Source organism: Vombatus ursinus, unplaced genomic scaffold (genome assembly GCF_900497805.2).
Source record: "Vombatus ursinus unplaced genomic scaffold, bare-nosed wombat genome assembly UNPS02011334.1, whole genome shotgun sequence".
NCBI lineage: Eukaryota > Metazoa > Chordata > Mammalia > Diprotodontia > Vombatidae > Vombatus > Vombatus ursinus.
In genome coordinates, this window is record NW_020951112.1 from 9,771,530 (window position 1) to 9,796,013 (window position 24,484).

At 40.7% G+C, this 24,484-nt stretch overlaps 1 protein-coding gene across 1 annotated transcript in view; it reads right to left on the reverse strand.

Annotated features, from left to right (window-relative positions):
* Nucleotides 1-24,484, reverse strand: part of PLXNC1 (plexin C1) — a gene marked incomplete at its 5' end in the record, with an annotated part of 215,740 nt that overhangs the window by 144,672 nt on the left and 46,584 nt on the right. The window contains 3 exons of the mRNA XM_027855804.1: nt 5,002-5,089; nt 9,328-9,478; nt 12,704-12,818. Of these exons, the coding sequence (XP_027711605.1) occupies nt 5,002-5,089; nt 9,328-9,478; nt 12,704-12,818 (354 nt within the window). The remainder of the gene's footprint in view (nt 1-5,001; nt 5,090-9,327; nt 9,479-12,703; nt 12,819-24,484) is intronic.

Consider the following 24,484-nt stretch of genomic DNA (forward strand, 5'->3'; position numbering starts at 1 on the left):
CATCCCAAAGGCTCCTGCCATCCTCGATCCTAGAAAAGATTTATTTTTTCCTACCCATCCCCCTCTACTGCTTCTGCAGTTAAGAAAAGCGTCTTTGGCCCCACTTTAATCAGGCCACAGAGGGATTCCCCATTCTTCCTCTACCCATGTGAACTTCCTCTCGTCTTTCCCTCCAGAGAAATGATTTACTTCTCTTTCCTCCACAGCAGTAATGGCAAGGGGTAGAATACAATAGAATATAAGCTCCTTGAGGGCAGGATCTGTTTCATGTTCATCTTTATATACCCAATGCCCAGCACAATGCCAAGCACAGACAGAAGAGTTAAGGAAAGAATGAATAATCTCCCTTCCCTCCCCCTCTCTCTCCCTCTCCTTCACCTTTTCTTTCCTCCTGCCTTCTAGGAAGTCGGCTGTGTGACCAAGGTCTGAGCTAATTTGTCCATGAAAGACTTTGGTGTTTGAAAATTACAGATGCAACTCCAGGGGGTCTGGTTAAACTACTTGCCTAGGGTGGTAAGGCTAGTAAGTGCAAGAACCCCAGGTCTTCACTTAAGGTCCCTGATCACCCATTTGTAAAAGCATGCAAAAACAGAGATCCCTGCTAACACTAAACTTCAGTAATTCTTGAAGTGCCCAGTGATACAGCTTTTATTACACAGGAGTCAAAGTTCTGTCTTAGATGATGGAAAGTATATTACCCTGATGGTCCTTTAGTCAAAGTGCTCTGTTATATTAAAAAGCAGTCATTCATTCCTTGTCTGCACATACTCATTTATTAAAATGAAAATGAGGTGAGAATAGGATGTATAATTTAGTTCCTCATCTTTTTGTTTAGAGGCAGCCTAAGGTAGCAAAGGCAGCACTGGGGTTGGAGTAAGGAAAACCTAGATCTGAACATCTCTTTGAATACAAATGAGCCATGTGACCCTGGGCAGGTGATATAATCTCTCTGAGACTCAAACATCTCTTGAAGACTTATCTACTAAGGCATAGACTTGTTTGTCCTTCGTTCTCAAAGGGGACTAAGACATTAGGAAGGTGATGCCATGACTTAGTGAATTGGATTTAAGTGAGGGAGGGCTGTGCAAAGGCACCAGCCTCAGTTTCTCCACCAGAGCCAAATGGGTCCAGTGGCCAGATATTGATCAGGATGACTGGAGATGGCCCAAGATGCAGAGAGAGACCTTGGCCCTTTTAAGCTAAGGTCGTTCCAGGTCTCAGTTTAACTGAGGCAACACCCATTCAGTGATTAAGACTAGGTAAGAAATGAGGCAAAGAATGACCTCTTTTACCTAAAGCACTGACAAGTTGTAATCTGAGACACCTTTTTGGGGGGAGGGTATTGCCGAAGCCAGAATTTGTTTTGCTTGACTGTTATATTTGTTCCAAAGGTTTTGTTTTAACTTTGAAAGTCTTAGAAACTCTGATCAACACAATGACCAATCATGATTCCAGAGGATCCATGATAAAGCATGCTTCCTACCCACTGACAGAGAGGTGATGGGCTCAGAGTGCACATTGAGATGGATTTTTTTTTTTTTTGGACACAGCTAGTGCAGGATTTTGTGTCAGTAATTATACATGTTTTTAGCAAAGGTTTTGTTTTTTATTCTCTGGGGGGGAAGATAGAAGGGACAGAAGGTGGTTTTTGCTAACTGAAAATTTTCTAAACAATTTAAAATTTTATTTACTTTAAAATTTTATTGTTAATTTACTTTATTAAGATTTAATAATAAACTTTTTAATAATTAATTTTTTTTTTTAGGCAACTGGGGTTAAATGACTTGCCAAGGGTCACACAGCTAATAAGTGTCAAGTGTTTGGTCTGAGGCCAGATTTGAACTTGGGTCCTCCTGCCTTCAGGGTTGGTGCTCTATCCACTGTGCCACCTAGCTGCTCCTAAAATTGTTTTTAAAAATAAAGGTTTTCTTTTTCTTTTTTCTTTTCAAAGGTGGGGGTGAAAGGAGAGAAAACTGACTTTTATTCATTAAGGAAATAAAATTTTAAAAAGTTGTAATCTGAGTTGTGGGAAGGCATTCCTACACCAATAGAATCACATACAGTAATATCAATTATTATTATTATTATAGCTAGCACTTATATAGTGCTTTAACATTTGCATATTTTAAAATATTATCTCATTTGATACTTTTAAATGCTCATGTCATGTCTTTACTTAGGTACAATGCCAAAAAGTACTTCTGAAACTCACATACAATATACCGTCTCTATGAAACAAGAAAATGCTGAATGATAGACATGAAAATATGTAAATATTTCAAAAGATATTATTTCATTGAAGCAACGTGGTGTGATGGAAAGAACATTGGATTTAGTCAAAAGGGCCTTGGTTCAAATTCTGGCTCCTCTCCTACTTACTACCTGTGTGAGTATACTTCCTCTCATTGAGCCTAAGTTGTCTCATTTCTAAAGGGGTTGTACATCCTAACAGAAAGGTGAAAAAAATTCAAGATGCCAAATAAAACATACACTTCTCCACTTTTCCAAAGTGGTGATTTATTCTGCTTAACTGTGCTTGTTGGTTATAAAGGTTTTGTTTTTCTTCTTTTCAGTGGAGGGGGGAGAGGTGATAGAGGTGGGAGGTAGAGAGAGGGTAGGAACAGAGCTGCCAAAGAAAAGAAAAAAGTCATGGAAGAATTTAAAAACAAAAACAAAAACACAAAATAGGACAAAAAAGTTCAAAGGGAAACACAGATAAGCTGGACAGTTTTGAAAGTAAGAACTCATTATTTTCTTTTTTTAAAAAGGGAAATTCCATGAAATAGAGAGTCATGGTTTCATCGCGAATTTTCTTTTTGCATTATCCTACTTATGTGGAAATGTTTTTATTTTTGGTGTTTGTTTAGAATTTTTTAAAAAAATTAACGGATAAAAAGAGAACAAAAGGAAAGCCAGAAAGAATCACAGATCAGCAGGATAGCTTTGAAAGTTGTGTTGAATGTTATATATATGTATGTATATAGAAGTGTATGTGTGTATACATATACATACATATAGAGAAATATATGTATGTATTTATAATATATTACATAAATACATTTTAATACATAGCATATACAAATACAGATTTGTTTCCAATCCTTTCTTTTCTATAATGTCTATGGAAGCGCTCGCCTCATTTGGTGTTTGTTAAGATCAGAATAAAAATAAAATGAGGGAGTTGGACAATTGGCCTTTGAGAACCCATCTGGCTCTATATACTGTGCCTCCAAGACACCGAGATTCCTTTTATCAATGCAGATCATTACTGTTCTTACACCTTGGAAGTCATGAGTTGCTGTGGCTATAGAATTCACCTCCTTGTGGCTAGCCTTTAGGTTCATGAGCCTCTCCATGAAACGCTAGTCGTCAGTGATAGTCCCACCACCCTGCCTGTATTCAAAGTCTTTTCACCCACTTAAAAGCTTATGTTCCCCTCGGACAGCTTTTGAAAACCCAGGATCTGAAAATAAAATTAGTGCCCAGTGATTACAACAAGTTACCACACACGAATATAATGAATATTATTGAGCAATAAGGAATCACAAAGAGGAAAGATTCAGAGAAATATGGAAAGATTTATATGAAATGATGAAGAAGGAAAAAAGCAGAGACAAGAGAATGATATACAAAATGACTACAGCAATGTACATCATGTCAACATGAAGAAGCAATAAAGCTCTAGTTAATTACAGCAGTCCATATGCATAAAGTTACAAAGAGCATCTCTCCTTTGAATTTACAATTGGTCAACTGCTTTTCTAGCAGTATATTTTGTAAGATGGTTTGCTTAAGGGTTTTTTGGAGAAGTGTCTGTTGTGTCAAAACAAAATATATCCCCCCTTCCCCCAAAAAGGGTTTTTCCCTTTAATTTCACAGATATAGGGAAGTCCAGATGAGAAATTTCCCTTTACAATAGAGTTCCTCAGCTGCTCTGCAACTTATTGTCTTAGAATAACTGGGGCACAGAAAAGTTAAGTACCTTTCCCAGGGTCACACAGCCAGAGATAGAGTTTGACCCCAAGTCTCCCTGATTCTGAGGTTGGCCCTTTATTGACTACACCACACTGCCCCTTGTTAAAAAATTATATTTTTAAAAAACCATCCAGGATCACCTCCCTGCCATTATGAGCCATTGGCTTCAGGTGTTCTTAACTAGAAGGGGAACATGGCAAGGATCTGTAGACAGTAGGGGAATTCTGTCCACCAGCCTGCTTAGTCTTAGACATCTCTGTTCACATTTTTAGACAGTTGCTGAAGTCTAAGAAAGGATCATAGCTCTAGAATCAAAGACCTCAGAGGCCATGTCTAGCCCAATCCCTTCCTCGTTTTACAGGTGAGAAAACTAAGGCCCAGAGAGGTTAAGGGTTGTATTTATCCAGGTCACACAGCTGGTAAGTTTCCGTGGCTGGATTTGAATTCAGGACTTCTTGTCTCCATATCCAGCGCTCTCTGCTACATGCCACACTGAGTCCCAAGAGTGAATGCCTGGATCTGTAATTTCACTGTTCAGTGAACTCCTGGTGAAGAAACTCCCTCTACCTGTGCAGATCAATACCTTTGTTCAACTTAAGAGTTTCAGATTTTCCTGGGACCTTGGGAAGTGACTTACCCAGAGTCACAGAGGCAGTGGACGTCAGAGATAGGACATGAATCCAGTCTTCCTGTCTCTGAGGCCAGCTCCCTCTCCACCATACCATTCTACCTTACACACAGTAAGTACCTGAAAGAATCCACTGAACCAAATTGAGTTCATTAGTATAGAAGAACAGTCAAATTTTTTAAAAAAAATTTTAATTTTAAATATTTAATTATTATTATTATTTTTTTTTGGTGAGGCGATCAGGGTTAAGTGACTTGCTCAGGGTCACATAGCTAGTAAGTGTTAAGTGTCTGAGACTGGATTTGAACTCAGGTCCTCCTGACTCCAAGGACAGAGCTCTATTCACTGCGCCATCTAGCTGCCCCCTAAATATTTAATTTTTTAAAAATGATACTTACTCTCTTAAAGAGGAGCAGTTGGTGAAGTTGAATCTTTCTGTTAAATTCCAGGAGTCAGAAGTGAAGGATACAATGATAGCTAAAAGATCTGGAGAAAGGAGGGGGACAAAATAGTAAGTGGTAGATTCAAAGACAGTTGTAAACATCAAAAAAAATCAAACAAAACCCTTTGTGCCTTCCCAGATGTTGCTGAACCTCTCTCTCTCCACTTGCCCCCTTCTTCTCTCTCTCTCTCTCTCCCTTTCCTTCCCCCCCTCTTTCTCTATCTCCCTCTCTCTCCCTCTCTTTCCTCTCTCTCTTCTTCACCCCCTCTCCGTCCTCTCTCTCTCTTCCTCTCTCTCTCTCTTTCTCTCCCTTTCCTTCCCCCCTTTCTCTCTCTCTCTTCCTCTCTTTCCCTTTCCTTCCCCCCTTTTCCTCCCCCTCCTCTCTTCTTTTCCTTACCCCCCTCCTTCCTCTCTCTCCCTCTCTCTTTCTCCTTCCCCCTTCCTCTCCCTCTCTCTCTTCATCCCATCTCCTTCCTCTCTTTCTCCCTTTCTCTTCCTCTCTCTCCCTCTCTGCCTTTCCTTCCCTCCCCCTCCTTCCTCCCTCTCTCTCCCTTTCCTTCCCCCTCTCCTTCCTCTCTCTCTTTCACCTCCTCTCCTTCCTCCCTCTCTCTCTTTCCTTCCTCTCTCTCTCAGAGGCATTGCACATGAGGCATCACCACACACATTTGAACTCAGTGTGGCTTCCGAGCCCACTGTGGATAGACAGTCCATTGGAAGAAAGTCATTTTTCAACCCACTTCTATCTCTTGACTCCTACTGAGATCACTCTATCAGTTTGGAGCTGGTGTTGGCAGAGCCTGACCCAGAACAAGAATAGCCCTGAACTAAAGGCACTTCTGGCATCTTTTCTTAGCATCTCCCTCTCTGAGGCTCCCCTTAACCTACTCCTTCTTTATCTTGTATATATATTGTCTCCCCTATTAGAATCTGATCTCTTGGAGGGCAGGGAAGTTGTTTTTGCTTTTTCTTTGAAGCCTCAGTACTTAGGACAGTGCCTTGGCACATAGTAAACGCTAGTTGATTTGATTGACAGACCTTTAGGCAAATGGTTAAATGTAAACGTCGGCCAAATTGCCACACTAATTTGGCCATGGAAGCTTTCATTGGCTTGAAGTCTATGGATGAGCCTGAAAACACTGATTCAGGGGCCCTGGGGGTACAGCATATACCCAGAATAAAGGAGCAGAGTGATCAGGGGAATTTTGGAGCCAAAAAAAAAAAAAAGAGGAAATAAAACCGAATGTGATACCCCATCCCTAAACCTGGGACATACATATTTTTGCACATAACCATTTTCATAGTCACTATTTCAGGGGTGGGGGGTGGAGGGCAAATATCAGCAGCTGTGAACTTTTCCCAGAGAACCTCTCCTGCATCATGTAGAGCACTGGAGACCTCTGCACAGTTGTAGTTCGGGAAATGCTGACCTAATGTAGAGTCTGAATTGTTGACATGTGAGTGCAAAACAGGCATTAATAGGTTCAAATCCATCAACTTCCTTGAGTCAGCTGTCATCAAACCACTGATGAATGCTTTTCCATTTTCTTCTGAAACCCCACTGATAAGAAGGAAGCCCCCAAAGAAGCAATTTAAGGAAGATTAAATTGATGATAAATCAAAACCAACCAATTTTTTTTTAAATTAAGGCTAATACATTTCTTTATCTTTCCTGCATCCTTTCATAACTGCTTGGAAAGAATTCAGGGACATCTAGGGATTGCACCTGTGAGTTCCCTGGCATGGAGGGCTCCCTGGTAGGGATAATCTCTATTGATACAGATAGGCACCTTCTCAACAGCCTATGTCTTACACGGTTCCCTAGAGAGAGCACTGAAGAGTTTAATTGACTTATCCAGGGTCATACACATGTCAGAGGCAGGATTTAAGACCCGGTCTTCCTAGTTTTGAGACCAGTTGTCTGTGATTTCTTCCTCCTTGTCTCAGACTCCTGGCTTTCTTCAAGTTCCCAGTTAAAATCCCAGTTTCTACAAGATGACTTTCCTGATCCTTCTTAATCCTAGTGCCTTTCCTCTGGTGCTTATCTCCAGTTTATCCAGTCTATATCTTATTTGTACATAGTTGTTTGTATATTGCTGCCCCACACCCCTTAGACTTTGATCTCCTTGACATTAGGGACTGTCTTTTATCCTTCTTTGTGTCCCTACTGCTTAGTGTAGTGTCTGGCACACATTAGATGCTTAATAAATGCTTTTTGATGGACTCTCTGCCCACTCTGTCATACTGTCACTCATGTTCTACAGGGTTTGATGTAATTCAGTCCAAACATTATCAATGTGTTCACAATGCAAAGCAAGATGAATTTAGTTGCGCTCTGAATACTAGTAGTAAAGACCATGAATTCAAGAAATTAGATTCAGTATTCAAGAAATGTGCCAGACATTGCGTTGGGTGGTAGGAATACAAAGCCAAAAACAAACAAAAAAACCCCCCCAAAAACAAACAACAAAAAAAGATATTCCTCCCCTCAGGGAACTTACGTTATACTGTGGTGATATGAGATATATACACAAGTAAACAAATAGAAAATACATACTAATATACTAAGTAATACTGTGGTGATATGATATTTATACAAGTAAACAAATACAAAGTGTATACTAAGTAATACATCAAGGGGGAGAGATTGAAAAATACTGAGGCCCACTGTTTGCAGTCATCCTAGGAGTCATGAAGAGTTTCAAAGTAAATTATATGCATAGCCTCTGCCCTTGAAGGGGCTTGCCATCAAGTGAGAGACATGCCTAATGGGAGATTTACATCAAAGTCAAAGAGACACATATAAAACTGTCTATGTCAACAAGAGTATGTGAATATTGAGGGGTCACTGCAATAATGTCAAGGTTAGGTGGAGCTCATCTGGAAGAATTTCATGAGAGAAACAAGGTTTTGTCAGTGCTTGAGAGGAAGGGAGGTAATTGGTTTGCTTGGGAGGAGATGGAGGATAGGTAAATGGTTTAATGAAAGGGAAGGGATCATTCCAGTTAAGAGGAATCACATGGACAAAAGAGACAGAGACTGGAGATGGAAATTCAAAAGCTAAAGGCAAGCAAGGGTGGTCAAGTTCTCTTGACTGGTACAAATAATATAACATAGGGTTCAGTGGGAAAGAACAAAGATACAGACAGAGGAGAGCCATCATTAAAGGGCCTAGAACAGTGATTCTTAACTTGAGGTCCATGAATTTGTATAATATTTTGGTAACTGTATTTCAGTAAATTACATGTCCTTTGTAATCTTTAATATTTTATTTTATGCATTTAAAAACATGATTCTGAGAAGAGCTCCATGGGTTTCACCAGACTCCCAATGGGGTCCAGAACATAAGAAAGGTTAAGAACCTTTGTCCTAGAAACATTTGGTGAATTTTTAAACAGTCTGCTTAAGCTATTTAGGGATCACAAGTTTTAATTATTTTAAGTTATTTTTAATGTGGTGTCTCCACTAAAAAGGGATCACACTAAACATTATCTCCAGGTTTATGAGAAAAAGTAACTAGAAGCCTATCTGTGTTAATACAAAGTACAGGGAACAAAGGTCATTTTTCCAGGTAATCCAAACCCCTACATCTCCCCAGATCTAAGCCATGAACAACAAAACAAGACAAAACACCCTGAATCCAACTATTGAGAAAGAGACTTTTTTTTTCGTCACCATTATCTAGATCAGAGAGTTGGTTAGAAGGTCTCTGTCCTTCATTTCGCTTGTGTAGATAAAACCAAGAGGAGGATGAATGTCTCCCAGAAATATACCATTGCTATCTTGGTGCTTTCTTTTTCTTCAACCCTTTTTAACTTTGTTCCCATTACTGACCTTGCTCAGACAACACTGAGATTGTTTAGGAAGAACACTGATATTCCAGAGCACATGGAGAAGGCAATCAGGAGAGGGAGGGATGAGGGGGACCAGAGATCAAAATAATAGAGGCTAATATAGCTGTTCACTAAATATTCCCTATGTCCCCTTGACAATCTTCTAATATCTCCTGGTAGTATGTATGCCCCAGGATGAGAAACCCTGAAACAGAAGAACTATGATTATTCAGTCCCACTTCAATGAATTCAGATATTTTGAGATATCGTACCTCTTGACCTCGCCCTAGAGCACAGGACCTATAACCTTTGGCCCTAACCTTAGTCCTCTCCCCTAGCCCCAATTCTCCAGGCAATTCCTGACTGACCTCTGGCATTGTTTATCACAAAAGGGTTCTAGAGGATTCAGCACTTGGGGAGGTCAACTGAACTATTTAAAATAATAACCATACCTTTGTCCATTGTTTTAGTGGTGTTTATGTTACATGAACAGGTCCCATGGGGCTGGTTTTTAGCCTTGCAAAGTTCCTTGTTGGTACCTGCCTTCTTCACCGAACACCATGAATATTTTGTGGAGAAGCTTCCCAACACGGTCACAGAAGTCTTTTGTTGTTTAAAAGAAGTGAAAGCAGAAAACCACTTATTATTAAACATTTTCATCCTCAGTCTAACCTTTGTTATCTGGAGGATTTATGAGAGAAGACATTTCACAAACCCAGAGAAGGTAAGGGGAATCAGACAATTCATTGGATCAACTCTATTTATAATGAAGCATCCAAAGCGGACATTATTGGCCATGAGGTCTATGGATGTTATTACCTGGGCAATTCCAAAATTGCTAAGGCTTTAGGTCAGCATGTTATGTAGAATCCACGCACCCGGGTGGAAGAAGGGAAGAGCTGGGAGGAATTGTGGGAGGTGTCCATTTCCTGCTATTAGCCTCAGTGAAATCAACATCTGTGCTGGGAATCCATCGATCAAGTACGCACCAGGATTCCATCACTCCCCACTCTCTTCAATGGCACTTAGCATCATGAGATTTAGAGCCATGAAAAGAGGCAGGGGGCTAAGTTACACTATGGATGTTAGTTAAACTAAGATGTAGAGACACTGAGTCACACAGCTAATAAATGTCTGCTATCAGCCTCAAGCAGGATTTGAACTCAGGTTTTCCTGATTTTGAGTCTGTCCCCCTACCTACTCCACCAATCAATCAAGCACTTATTAAGCTCCTATTATGAGCCAGTCACGAATTGAGGCTCTGGGGCTACAAACACAATAAGAGCTTAAACTCCAAGGGAAGCAATTCTATAGGTGCAGTGATGGTGTGGGATGGGGGAAGGGCTGAAGGGGAGTGCTATTAGCTGGGATAAGTAGAGCTGACTGAGTAGTGGTACAGATGAGATGTAGTGGGTTGGGAAGGGTAAGAGAATTGAAAAATAAGGAGGTTGAGACAAAAGGGGCAGGGTTAATGCCTTGTGATTACCCTCTAGGTGATAGGTCTACTCTACATCAGACTGCGGTACTGTGGAAAAAGCAATGGATTTGGAGTTTGAAGACCTGGGTTCAAATCTGACTTCTGCTACTTATAATATGACCTTAGGCAAGCCACTTCAGGCACTCAGTTTCCTCATCTGTAAAATAAGGGGATTGGACGTGATGACCTCTACACCCTTCCCAGCTTTAGAGCTATGATTCCATGATACTAGGACCTCTCTCAGACTCAGTTTCTTTGTTCATCAAAAAGACTGGAAGGGGTGAACCTGATGACTTCCAAGGGCCCCTAGAGCTCTGAATCTCTGATCCTATGTACAAAGATAAGTAAATACAAATACATACAGGTACAATGGAAAGACCATTGCCTTTGGAGTCAGGAAACCTGCATTCACACCAGAGCTGTGCCATTCACTGCCTATGTGACACTGGGCAAGTCACTTCCCTGCCCCGAGTCACAAAGTCCTCACCTCTAAAGTGAGGTAGCCTCTAAAGTCCCTTCCTAAATCTACACTTTCATGACTCAATGCAAAGTTCTATGACTAAATGCAAAGGAATCTTTGAGGTCCCTTTAAATTCTGAAATCCTGTGATTATGTTCATTTCAGCAGGTGGGGGTACAGAAGAGGCACTAACACGTCAGGGGAGCCCCACAAACCTCCTGGTGGAAGTGTTTGGGCAATTTTTTTTTCTAGAACAGCAGTCTAAAATGGCATACTCTGGCCGGCTGTAACTGGAAAAGCTTGAACCGTTTCATTATTTAGCATTTATTAAACGATATGCCTCACCTTTATGAAATGTTAAAATCTTAAGTGACGCAGCTCTGGTTTCTGGAAATTGAAAAGTGCAAAGGAAGAGGGAGAGGGTGGACGATTTTCTTGTTTCTGTGTCGGCAAGTGGACAGACAGGTTCAATGGGCGTCTGCTTCGGCCTCCGGCCGGTACCTCCTGATCTCTGTCACAATGAGCTAGAGAATCTTGCTTTCTCTCTTCTAGCCTGACAGAGGGCAGAAGAGATTCTACTTCCCCACAGGGCCGTGGGCTTTACATCTCTATGGGGGTGAGGCTCTGAGACTCCTTGCCAAGTGACTGTGTCAATCTCATGCCAACAGGGAAGTCAGTCACAGAAAGAGACGAGGGTGCGGGCAAACAATCTGACATTTTTGACACTGGGTATCGAGTCTTAGGACCTGATTCTTTTAAGTACTTAGGATAACCAGTTGTGCTTAAGAATTTTCCTTTTCTTTTTTTTTTTTTAAGTAAAACTCAAAAAATTCATCTTCTTCCTATAATATTATAGTTTTTAAATTTACAACTGACCAATAATATTAAATAGCACTTTAAGGTTTGCAAAATTCAGATGTTATCTCATTTGAGTCTTACAACAACCCTGTGCTCTATCTTTTTTATAGATGAGAAAACTGAGGCAGAGAGGTTGTATGATTTGCCTAGCTAGGGAGTGTCTAAGGCAGGATTAGAACTCAGATCTTCCTGACTCCAAATCTAGCATTCTAGCCAACTAATTGCCTCAAGTAGATGCAGAGTTTCATACCATAAAGCCCTACCTCTGTAAAGAAGGGAGGGAGATGCACTCTTCTCTCTCTTCTTCCTGGCCAAGATGGGTCATGACAATTATATGGTGGTTCTCACAGATTGCAGAACTTTGTAGCATCTTAGAAAATCCCAGCTTAGTCCCAAAGAAGAGATATGAAAAGTCACCTGTCCCACTTCTTTGGAGAAGTGGGGAACCAATAGGTGTGGTACCCCACATATAACATTAGATTTTTCTATGTTCTGGTTAGTTTTGATGACCTTTCTCCCTCACACACTCACTTTGCTTATTCTTTGATATAAGGAATGATTCTTTAAGAGAGAGATATTGGGAAATATAGATGACGTTAAAAATAAAAGGCATCAATGACCTTATATTTTTAAAAGAAAATCCCAGCTTATGCTCCCCTCCTGTACCCCAATACCCAGAAACACCAGGAAGAGGAATTTTAGATCTGTACCTAGATGAAGCCCCACCCCTGGGACATTCCCTGAATACATGTCTGAATTGTCTGTCTCTCACCTTTGTACTAGAAGGGTAAAGAATGGAGGGAGGGGGGAGGGGTTGAACTCCAGCATCCCAGAGGTCCCTTCCAGCTTTAAATCTATGACATGAAAACAAATGCTTCCCTCATCTCTTTCAATGCAGCTCACGTTCACATCGGACTCCCATAATGCTTGTTTGGGGGATAATATATGTTTTCCACTTGCCGGGAGGGAAGTAACTAGAAGTCATGCAAGAATTCAAGGATGCAGGACCAAGACATATGAGGCTCTTATCTTACCTGATTGTAGCTGCTTCGAGTGATCTGGATCTTAGGGCACTTTGGGGCTCCAGATGAAATGTCCAGCCAGGTCTGAATGTTACCGGCTTGTTTGCAATCATCTTGAAAAGTACACCTTAACAACAACAAAAGACACCCCCCTCAACATTAGTCAGGCTGTTTTCCTCCCTGACACATAGTAGGTGCTCAATAAATGCTTCTTGATTGACTCAGTGCAGAATGCCAGGTTGGGATTTATTGATTTTTTTTTTTTTTTACCAGAATAGGGATGTAATGCTATAAACATTAAAAGCATCCATCAGGAACTCTAGCTGGCCGGCTGGGCCCCTTTTCATTTCTGCCCAGTGGCAGAGCAAGCATGTACCCAGCAATTCAATATCTCGGCTCCCAAACAGCCCCTCAAATTGAACCACAACAAAACACCACCCAAGTCCACAGCTGAGTGCTTTCTACAACGAAGAGGTCACTTTAAGAAACACAAAGAAACAGATTCAAAGAGCTCTAGTCTTTTGTGAAATTTCTAAGCTTCCAAAATCTATTTCCAAGACTGGTTGACCTGTGTTTATGACTTTTATTTTGTAGTTAAAAAAAAAAAAAGGACAAAATATTTTAAAGGCTACAGAAAGAAGTAAATAAAAATATTTCAAGGGCGCAGTCTGGCCTAAGTCTCGATAAGGCATTCCCTAACCACTTGTTATTTCAAGTCTGCAGAGACAAATATTGAATTGTTTCAAGAAGAGTAAGTAGAATGCTACCCAGAGCCCTGCTCCCAGCTCTTGGGATTCTCTCTCCCCTGTCCCCCTAGTAAGCCTTGAAACTAGGGTCGGTGCCAACAACTTGGACAACAGATGATGCACAGCGGGGCCGAGAGATCACCAGCTTGCCTGGCTGATTGGGTCACTCTGGGGCATGCTAATTTGGGAACCCCTGCTTCACCAGATGGATGGCCTAACCTGACAAGAAGGACAGAGCCTGAGGCCCACATTGTTTTCTAATAGCCCTGAACCTCCATGACATTTATCTGAAGGAAAACAGCACCATGATCAAGACAGAATGGAGCAGATCCATAAATCTTTTTATAAAATTGATTAAAGTAGACTTGTTTTTTTTTTAAATATATTTTTTGATAGTTCCCAATCTCTTCCCTTTACCTCCTCCTTGAGAGCCATCATCCAGCAGAGAAAAAAAAATTTGGGAGGGAAGGATAAAATTCAGCAAAACCAAGACATTAAAAATACGCCATTATACGAAGCGCTCTACAACCCACAATTCTGCAGACAGGAGGAGAGGCATGTCTCTTCTTATGTCCCTTCTTGGACCCAAGTTTGGTTATTAGAATCTAAACTTCTTTTAAAAGCTAAGCTTTTCCAGAAGACTAAGGATATTTTATTTTTTCATGTTTCACTGATTTTTTTGTTGTATGTGTGTGTGTGTTTTTAACATCAATGTCACTTCTAAATAAAATATTTTCCTGCCACATCTCTCCTTCATCCCTCCCTCCCCCCAAACCAAACACTTTCTTATAACGAAGAATTAGAATTTGGAGACTCCTTGAGGAAAGGGACTGTTTTCATGTTTGTCTTTATATTTCCAATATCTAGCATGGCATTCAGCAGCTTGGCACATAGTAGGTCCTAAATAAATGCATACCCATGTACAGCTACATAGAATAAACTGACACAGGAAAAAGCACAGCATGGTGTGGTAAAGACATTTAAATAGCACTTTCAGGTTTGCAAAAGACTTTATAGATGTTATCTCACTTGAATCGCCCAACAACGCAGCTATACCTCTTTTACAAATGAGGAAACTGAGGCTTACCTAGCTAGGAAATGTCTAAGGCAAGATTAGAACCCAGCTCATCCTGCCTCCAAATCTAGCATTCCAGCCACCTAGCTGCCTCAAGTAGATGCAGAGCCCCATACCACTAAGCCCCTACTTCTGCAAAGAAGGGAGGGAAATACATTCCCCTCTCTCTTTTTCCAGGCCAAGATGGGTCATGACAATTACATGGGAGTTTTCACCATTGCAGAGCTTTATAGCATCTTAGAAAATCCCAGTTTGGTCCCAAAGAAGAGATAGGAGAAGTCAGCCCTCCCACTTCTTTGAAGAGGTGGGAGACTATAGGTATGGTGCCTTACATGTGACATTAGATTAGTGCTTAACTTGATGTCAGAAAGACCTGAGTTCAAATCCTGCTTCCTATGCCTATCAGCTTTGTTAATTTGAGCTACTGGTAACTTGTCTCCCCATTTGCAAAATGATGCCACTTATCACACAGAATTGTTGGGACAATCAAACAAGGAGTGGTCAGGAAAATCCCTAATTTGCTGCACTGGGGCTCTCTCCCGTGAAGTGGGACACGAGCTCTGGTCCCTCACTGGGGAACATGCTGGGATGGTACAGTATTACGAACCACCCCTACTAGATACGTAAAGCACTTCGCAACCCTTAAGGAGACAGGAATGTGACCTCTTCTTATATCTGACTGTGTATCCCTCACCCCACACCTGTAGCTCACTACCTCTCTATTGAGAAGAGAGAGGGAGGTTTTTTCCAACAGTTCTTTGGAATTGAGATTGGTTGTTACATTGACCCTTGAGTTGTGTTTTAAGGAAAAAATAAAGAGAGAGAATAACTAGGACCAGCAGTGGTTAAAAAAAAAAAAAATCAAGACTTCGAGAAGCAGACTCACGATACTAATATTCAGCATTAAGGATTACCTAAGGTTTAAAAATGACATACATTAAAATATGTGTTATTTGTATGGGTTGGGTTTTTTTTTTTAAGCATTTTGAGATCTTTGTTATAGCTGGGGGAAGGAGGTACTTTGAACATGGTAAAAGAAGAGGAAGTAGGCAAGTTTCAGTCCACACTGAGCTCTTGGAGTCACCTAGAGCACTCTGACACAGTTAGCCCACGTATCAAGGCTGGGGCTGGTCCCTTCCTCAACAACCCAGCTCACAGTTGTTCGTCAGCAATTCTCCGGGGCTATAAATCTCTCTGACCCCCGATGGCTCACTAGTCCGTCACGGATGTTAAGTTCAAATTAAACCCCCTTCTCAATGTCAGGGAGTCCCTGCAGTAGAGGAACAAGGACTTCAGGATAGAAGAGGGGGTACCAATGCTGCTTCCTTTTCCTGTGCCTGAAGCAAGTGACTCTATATGTCCTTTAAACCACTATCTGAATATCTCACATAGAGGCTCTGTGGTTTTCTATGAGGCCCTTTCTTTACCCTTGAAAGCAAACTGGTTTTTTTCCCTCTTTTTAAAAATTAATTATTTATTTTTAGCTTTCAACATTCAGTTTTGTAAGATTTTTGAGTTTCAAATTTCCCCTCCCTTCCTTCCCCCTCCCAAGATGGCATGCAATCTGATATGTTATACATGTACAATCATATTAAACATATCTCCACATTAGTCATGCTGTGAAAGAAGAATCAGAACAAAAGAGAAAAATCATGAGAAAGAAAAAAAAGAGAGAGAATAGTATGCTTCAATCTACATTTAGACTCTTTTTCTGGATGTAGACAGCATTTTCCATCATGAGTCTTTTGGAATCATCTTAGATCATTGCATTGCTGAGAGGAGCTAAATCTATCAAAGTTGGTCATTGCACAATGTGGCTCTTACTGTGTATAATGTTCTCCTGGTTCTGCTCACTTCACTCAGCATCAGTTCATGCAAGTCTTTACAGATTTTTCCATCTGCTCATCATTTCTTATAGAATAATAGTATTCCATTACATTCATATCCCACAACTTGTTCATCCATTCCCCAAATGATAAGCATCCCCTGAATTTCCAATTCTTTGCCACTATAAAATGAGGTGCTATAAATATTTGTGTACATGTGGGTCTTTTCCCCTTTTTTATGATCTCTTTGGGATACAGCCCTAGAAGTGGTATTGTCGAATCAAAGGGCACACAGTTTCATAGCCCTTTGGGCATAGTTCCCACTTGCTCTCCAGAATGGTTGAATCAATTCACAACTCTACCAACAATGAAAACAAACTTTTACACTAGAAAAGTGTATTTAAAAAGTTCTTATTTTTATGGATTCTTCTCTCCCCTACCCAGAAAGCCATCCTTTCAAGCAGACAAGTATGAAAGCAGTTTGGCAAAAATAACACTAACATAGACTGTCCTGATCGTCTATGTAATATTCCACACCCCTAGACTCCCACTTCTGCAATGAAGGGAGGGAGATGCGTTTTCTCAGGCAGATTACTAAATTTTAGGAACAGTTCTAGCTATACTTGAGTACAAACATTGGGTCAGGTATCCAAACTGCATGCTGGGAGTCTAAAATAGAGGACTGCACTATTTCTATTTCACAGAAACCATCCTTTAGGTTGAGAGGGATCAAGGCATCGTGGTTAGAACACTGAACTGGGAATCACTGTGTATCAGGTGTCCTAGGGCAGCCAAAACCCAACATTACTAAGTAACAAGTGTAAACTCTTTCATGCAAACAATATGACATATTGAGAAGTCACACGTGATATATGGAGAGCAAAATGACCTTTGAGTCAGGAAGTCCTAGGTTCACATCTTACCTCAAGCACTTACTAGCTGTGTGACCCAGGACAAATCTTATAACTTCTCAGCCTCAATTTCCTCATGTGTAAAATGAGGATAAGAATAGTTCCCTATGTCACAGAGTTCCTTTGGGGATCCAATGAGCTAATACCTTTAAAGCACTATATAGATGTGACCCATTTTTTTTTCATTATTACAATTTGCTAATTATGGAGAGAAAAGAGGACCCTTGCTGACTTCTTTCTATTTATTGAACTACTGAGGCTGTGTTCTTTTGTGAGATCTCTGGGTTGGGAGGAGCCCCAAGAGGCCATCCCATCATAAAATGTGATTTTATTTCTTATATCAGTGTTTCCTACGTTTTATCTCCTCAATGAGCTGCTGGAGGGTCAGGACTAAGTCTTCATTTGTCTTTTGTAGAATAATAATAGCAGGTGATAATTATGTAGTACTCCAAAGTACTTTACATGAATTGCACTGGCTTCTCCCAGGGGACTGGACGTGTACTCCGGCCCCTCCCTGAAGGACTTGATGGGATGACGCAGAGAACTCCAGAATATTTTTACATGTAAAAGGTGCTCCTAGGTAAAACACTTTGGAAAGAGCCTTAAGGTATGAGGCTAAAGGTGACCTATTCTCTTCCTCTATCTGATGGCATATTCTTCCTTCCACACCTGGAATGCTCCATCACCCTACTGAGAGGAGTGAAGCACATCTCACTTTTTGTCTTTGCTTCCCACTCCCTAGTACATACAGTAGGTGCTTAATAAGTGATTGTTGATATTGTGCTATATGAAATGATGGAGATGGTTTCAGAGAGACCTGGGAAGACTTGTATGAACTGATGCAAAGTGAAGTGAGCAGAAGCAGGAGAACCATCTATACAATAACAACAATATTGTAAGGACAAACAACTGAAAGATTTAGGAATGCTGACCAACGCAATGACCAATCGTAATTCCAGAGGAATCATGATGAATCATGATGCTCACCTCCAGATAGAGAAGTGGTGATGGGCTCAGAGGGCTTATCGGGGCACGTCGGGGGTGGGATGTGGGGGAACATAGCTAAGGCAGGAATTTGTTCTGCTTGATTATTTATTATTTGTAATGAGTTTTGTTTTTCTTGCATTCTCAGTGGGGGAAAAGGGGACGTGAGAGGGAAAGAATTTGGAAATGAAAATAAAATTGAATTAAAAAAATAAACACTTGTCAATCGCCCATTGATTAGATCATTTCATGCTACAATGGAAAAAGCATTGTGTTTGGAATTAGAAGATCTAGGTCTGAATTTTGGCTTTACCATTTACTACTTGTAACTTGTTACTTGTAGAATCGTGAGCAAATCACTTAAATCCCCTGGGCCTCAGTTCATTCATCTGTAAAATGAAAGTCAAAGATCCACAGCTGGAAGAAACCTTCAAGGTCATCTAGTTCAACCTCTTGTGGGGAATTAATCCTAGAGCACCCTGAGATAGATCATGAGAGATGAAGTGTTAAGGTTTTACTATGTGCAGGGGACTGTCATGAGTTGGGAATATACACGCAAGGGGAAAGAAAGACAGCCCTCAAGTTTCCATTCTAATGGGGGAAGTCCTTTCATGCTCTAAATCTTATAAGCCTCAAAAATCCAGAGAGGAAGGTGCTATAAATACAGCTATCTCCATTATTCAGAGGAGAAAAGGGAGGCTCAGAGTGGGTAAATTACCTGCCCGGGTCATATACACCTCAGTGGCTAGCACATGAAATCTACTCTGTATGTATCTTGTATGTACCTAGTTATTTACATGTTGCTGCCCCCATTAGAATGTAAGCTTCTTGAGGGCTGGGGCACTTTTTGCCTTTCTTTGTATCCTCCATGATTAATACAGTGTCTGACACATGGTAAGTGATTGATAAATGCTTGTTAATTACCTACTGATTTTTTTTTACTGCTGTTCAGTTGTTTCAGTCGGGACCAATGCTTTGTGACCCCATTTAGGGTTTTCTTGGCAGAAAATACGGGCATGGTTTGCCATTTCCTTCTCCAGCTCATTTTACAGATAAGGAAACTGAGGCAAACGGGGTTAAATGACTTGCCATGGGCCACAAAGCTAATAAGTGTCTGAGGCCAGATTTGAACTCATAAAGATGAGTCTTCCTGACTTCATAAAGGCCATTTCAGCTTTCAACTTGTTTTGCTTGGAGTAACACCTCCTGATTTCTGCCTGCCTCCTCACAAAGGGATTGACTTTTACCAAGGCCAAGGAGATACACTTTACTCCAGGACCAAGAAAAGAGTGGCTCAGAGCATTAGGGTTGAATGTCAACTTCTTGGAGTGTATTACAGGCAACCAACTCTAGAAGTTTCTGATTTTGTGGGAAAGGTTGAGGTTTTTAACTCCTCTTTGAAAAAAAACAAACCCAGCCCTTCACCCCAACTTTGCAAAAGAGGGAACTGGAAAATGATCACTCTACCCAGGCCCCCTGACAGAGAGAACTTGCTCCAAAATTATCCTCTCCAGTTCTGAAATCTCCACTCTCGAGGCTCACCTGAAATCTAACCGCTTCTAAGCAGTTGTTTTTCTTAAAAACCCACCCTAAATGTTCGGTTACTACAGATGCCGTAGGAGAAATTCTATCACAGCTCACCGTGACACCAAGACTATCTAACCAGATGGTCTACCATTAACAGTATCTTATTACTTCTCAAATACTGCAGATGAGAAACTCATCATGACAGTGTGCTACCCACACTTATTCAAATTTCTTGAGTATTTTACTGCACCCACATTTTAGCAAGTAAAATCAGCTATTAATAACTTAATAGTTTGCCGCGCCCTCCTCAAATTTTCCTAGAGCTCTTCATCTTGCCTTTTTTTTTTTTGGTCCTAATAACATTCTGCCTTAGAATTGTATTGCTGGGCACAATCTGTGATTTTCATTGGGGTGTATGTATATAAAATTTTATTTCACATAATCGATTGACAGCTGGAAGTGGGAAGGGTCTAAGCATTTATTAGGCACTTACTATATGCCAGGCACTGTGTGTAGTGCTTTAAAACTACTGTCTGCTATTTGTACAAAAATATTCATAGCAGCTCTTTTTGTGGCAGCTAAGAATTGGAAATTGAGGGGATGTTCATCAATTGGGAAATGGCTGAACAAGTTGTGGTATGTGATTGTAATGGAATATTAGTGTGCTATAAGAAATGACAAACAGGATGATTTCAAAAAAACTTGGGAAAATTTACATGGACTGATGCAAAGTGAAGTGGGCAGAACCAGGAGAATGCTGTACACAGTAACAGCAACATTGTTCAATGAGGAACTGTGAATGACTTAGCTATTCTCAGCAATACAATGATCCAAGACAATTCCAAAGGACTAACGATCAAGCATATTATCCACCTCCAGGGAAAGAATTGATACTGACTGAATACAGACTGAAGCATGCTATTTTTCATTTTCATTCTTTTTGCTGTTGTCCAAGTCTTCTTGTACGAAATGACTAATACGGAAATGTTTTACATAATTGCACATCTATAACCTATATCTGGTTGCTTACCATCTCAGAGGGGAAAGGGGAGGGACCGAGGGAAGGATAAAAGTTGGAACTCAAAACTTTAAATAAAAATGTTAAAAAATTGAAAAAAAAAACTATTGTCTAAGGCAGGATATGAATCCAGTCTTCCTGATTCCAACTCTAATGCCCTTATCTAATACTCCAAGCCACGTTGGTGTCAGAGGTGCCCCTAAGGTGCCAAATGGTCACACAGTAAGTATCAAAGGCAGGACCTGAACCCAAGACTTCTTGACAGCAAGGCCAGCTCTCTGTGGTGCTCACTAAACTATGGTACCAATTATCTTACCTTCTATTGCCCTTATCTGTAGAGATTTCACATTCCTCCTGCTACCATGACAGTAACTTAAAGGCCGAGTTTATAATTTGCCATCCTTGGGTCCCCAGTGCCTTGTAACAATAAGGGCTTATCAAATATCAGTCGAATTGCCATCACATAGTGTTTGAAGGTTTACAAAGTATATATATTCTCTTATTTGACCTTCATAACTAGCTTGTAAGTGATCATCTCCATTTTACAGATGGTGTAACTGAAGCCCAGAATATTAAATGATTTATCCAAGGGTCATAGAGTGAATAAGTCGGAATTCACACCCAGGTCTTCTGACCTGAAGTACAGTATTCTATACTGCTGAAAGAGCTCCGTCATCATTTAACAATGATGGTAGCCTGTGTAACTCAAAGGCTCACAGATGGAGAGCTGGAAGGACCTTGTTTGACCTCTTCATTTAGAGATAAGGACCAAGGCCAATGGAGGTTGAAGAACTTGCTAAGGTTTGAAGGTGAGATCTGAACCCGTCTCTTCTCATTCTGGAGCCAACTTTTTTCCCATGGCTCCATGTTGTGTCCATAGTCATTGAGGTCCCTTCCAAATCTAAAAGTTCTGTGATTCTACAGCATTAGAATTTTGTTCAACATCATGTTCAAATGTATGAGCGCGAGACAATTAAAATATACTCCCCATTATAGTGATAGCCCTGGGTGGAATTGATTCCTTCAATACATCTTTAATAAGAAGTTTACACACATTTCTCTTGATAGAATGTAAGCTCCTTGAGGGCAGGGACTGTTCCATTTTTGTCCCTAGAACAGTGCCTGGAACACAGTGAGGCCTCAATAAATGATTGTGAATGATGGAGTGATATTGATTTTTTAATCAAGAACCTTGGGCATTAGTCAGTGAAGGTTACTACAACTGCTGCTGCTACTACTACTACTACTACTACCACTAATGATAATAATGATTATATTAGCTAGTATTTATCTAATGCCTACCATATTCCAGGCACTGTGTGCTAAGCAATTTACCAGTATTATCTCATTTGATCCTCACAACAACCCTGGGAGGTAGATGCTGTTATTATCCCCATTTTGCAGGTGAGGAACTGAGGCAGACAGAGGTTAAGTGACTTGCCCAGGGTCACATAGCTGGTAAGTGTCTAAGGCCAGATTTGAACTCAGGTCTTCCTGACTCCAGGCTGGTGCTGCATCTACTGCACCACTTCAATGAAAATAAAACATTACGATGAAAACTGAATATAGATTGGGAGAAATTGGGGGTGACTCTTCATTTATTCCCATCCTCACTTTGCTTTCGCTCTGCTTTTTCTGCCCCATCCTCAGATCCTGATCTGTGGAGGGGACCAGGGATTCTCCTGCACAACTCTGGCAGATGCTACTAAACCATAAAAATTTCAGAAATGGACGTGCAGCCATATTCTACCCAGAATGTGAGCACCAGCTTAGCTAAACTGGGAACCTGACTCCAAGACTAGCACCCAAATCTAGCACTCCAAGCCACCTCCGTGCCAGAGGGGCAGCCAATAAGCGTCAAAGGTGCCTAGCAGCTACCACAGACCAGATACAAGATTCGAACTCAGGTCTTCCTGACTCCAAGGTCAACTCTCCTTCCATTATCCCATGTGGCCTTTCAAATATAAGCATCATTATCCCTGTTTCACAAATGAGAAAAATGAACCTCCAAGAGATTAATAGACTCACCCAATGTCACCTAGGAAATGGCAGCACCATCACTGAAACTGAGAACATCTCACTAAGAATTGCTTAAGTACTCTCTCCATTAGACTATAAATGCCCCTCATCACTCTACACAACGTTCGCACAGAGACACCTCAAACTGAATTTGATTTTCCTATGTGTGTAGGAGGAGAAGCAAGAGAGATTAGCATCAGGAAAACCTAGAGAGGAGGGATTATCAAGGGAGAAAAGGGTGATCGACAGTGTCAAAGGGTGCAGAGAGGTCAAGACGTGTGAGGATTGAGAAAAGGTCAATGGATTTGCCAGGTCACACCGGCCTCTTCCCAAATGAGGAGAAAGTACCTGCCTAAATGTAGTCAAGTTTGATGGAAGGTTTAAGAAACATGAAGTTAATTATTATTGCTTCAATACTTTACGGATCTTTAATTATACACGTCAGCAAAGCCCTCCATCAACACAGACTGTGACTTCTGTAACAGAAGAGGCAGTTTTCAAGAGGCGCCCTAGCCAGCCTGGTGGTGGCCTCTGAACATTACTCTCCTGGTCCTCAGACAACATGCACAAAATTCACTGGGGCCCGCACTCCCAGCTTTTTCAGCTCTACATAGGTGACGACCTGAGGGTGCAGAGCCTACATTTTGGCACATGGCCAACGGAGGAATCTGTTGTGCTCAACTATGAATATTGGTTCCAAGGATTTGCTTTGCTTCCTTCCACCCTACCACAATGGAGGGACGGGAAGAGGAACAGAAAACAGATTTTTGTTCACTGAAAAAAAAATATTAATTATGTTTTAAGAACTCAGGCTCACTTCCACAGCATGTCACAATGTGACATCAGAACAGGACTTACATGGCATTTATAACTGCTACTAATACCAACCAGTATTAATATAGTACCTTAGGGTTTGCAAAGATTTCTCAATACCATGATCCAAGTGAGGCAGAAAGAAAAAAAATCATTCCTACTTTATCAACAGGGATATTGTAGCTCAGAGAGATTAAGTAATTTGCCCCGGGTCACACAGCTAGTGGTAAATTGATTCCAAGTACAATTCTCTTTCTACTATATTGCTTTGCCTCCAAAAGTACTTAGCTCAGAAATAAGTAACATTATTTTTTTTTTAAACTCAAATCAGAAGGTACTTTTATTTATTGGTTAAAAGCTCATTGTGAAATCAATAAGGATATTAAGGCAGTTAATTTAATTGTTTTAGAACCCACTATTTAACTCAAAGGTGACCTTTAATTAAAATTCATTGTTTTTTTTAAGTGCAGAAACAGGGCCATCTGGTCAATTACAAGAAGGTCAGTTCAGCATATTTCAGTGGAAAGAATGCTGGATTTGGAGTCAAAGGTTTTGGACTCGAATCCTACACCTCCTACTTTACTACCTCAATATAGCTGAACACACACACACACACACACACACACACACACACACACACACATTCCCCCTTTTCTCCCCACATCCATATACATATAAGCGTATATGTACATACTTGTGCATAAAAACTCTGATATGGCTTGCTTTTGGGTATTACAGATATTACAAATTAAATCACACGGTTCCCTAATGCCTCTGGTCCAAAAGAAATTCCGCTATTCAATGTTTTATCTTCAGCAAGTCACTTCATCTCCCGCAGGCTCAGATTCCTCTAATGCAAAATGGACATACTACC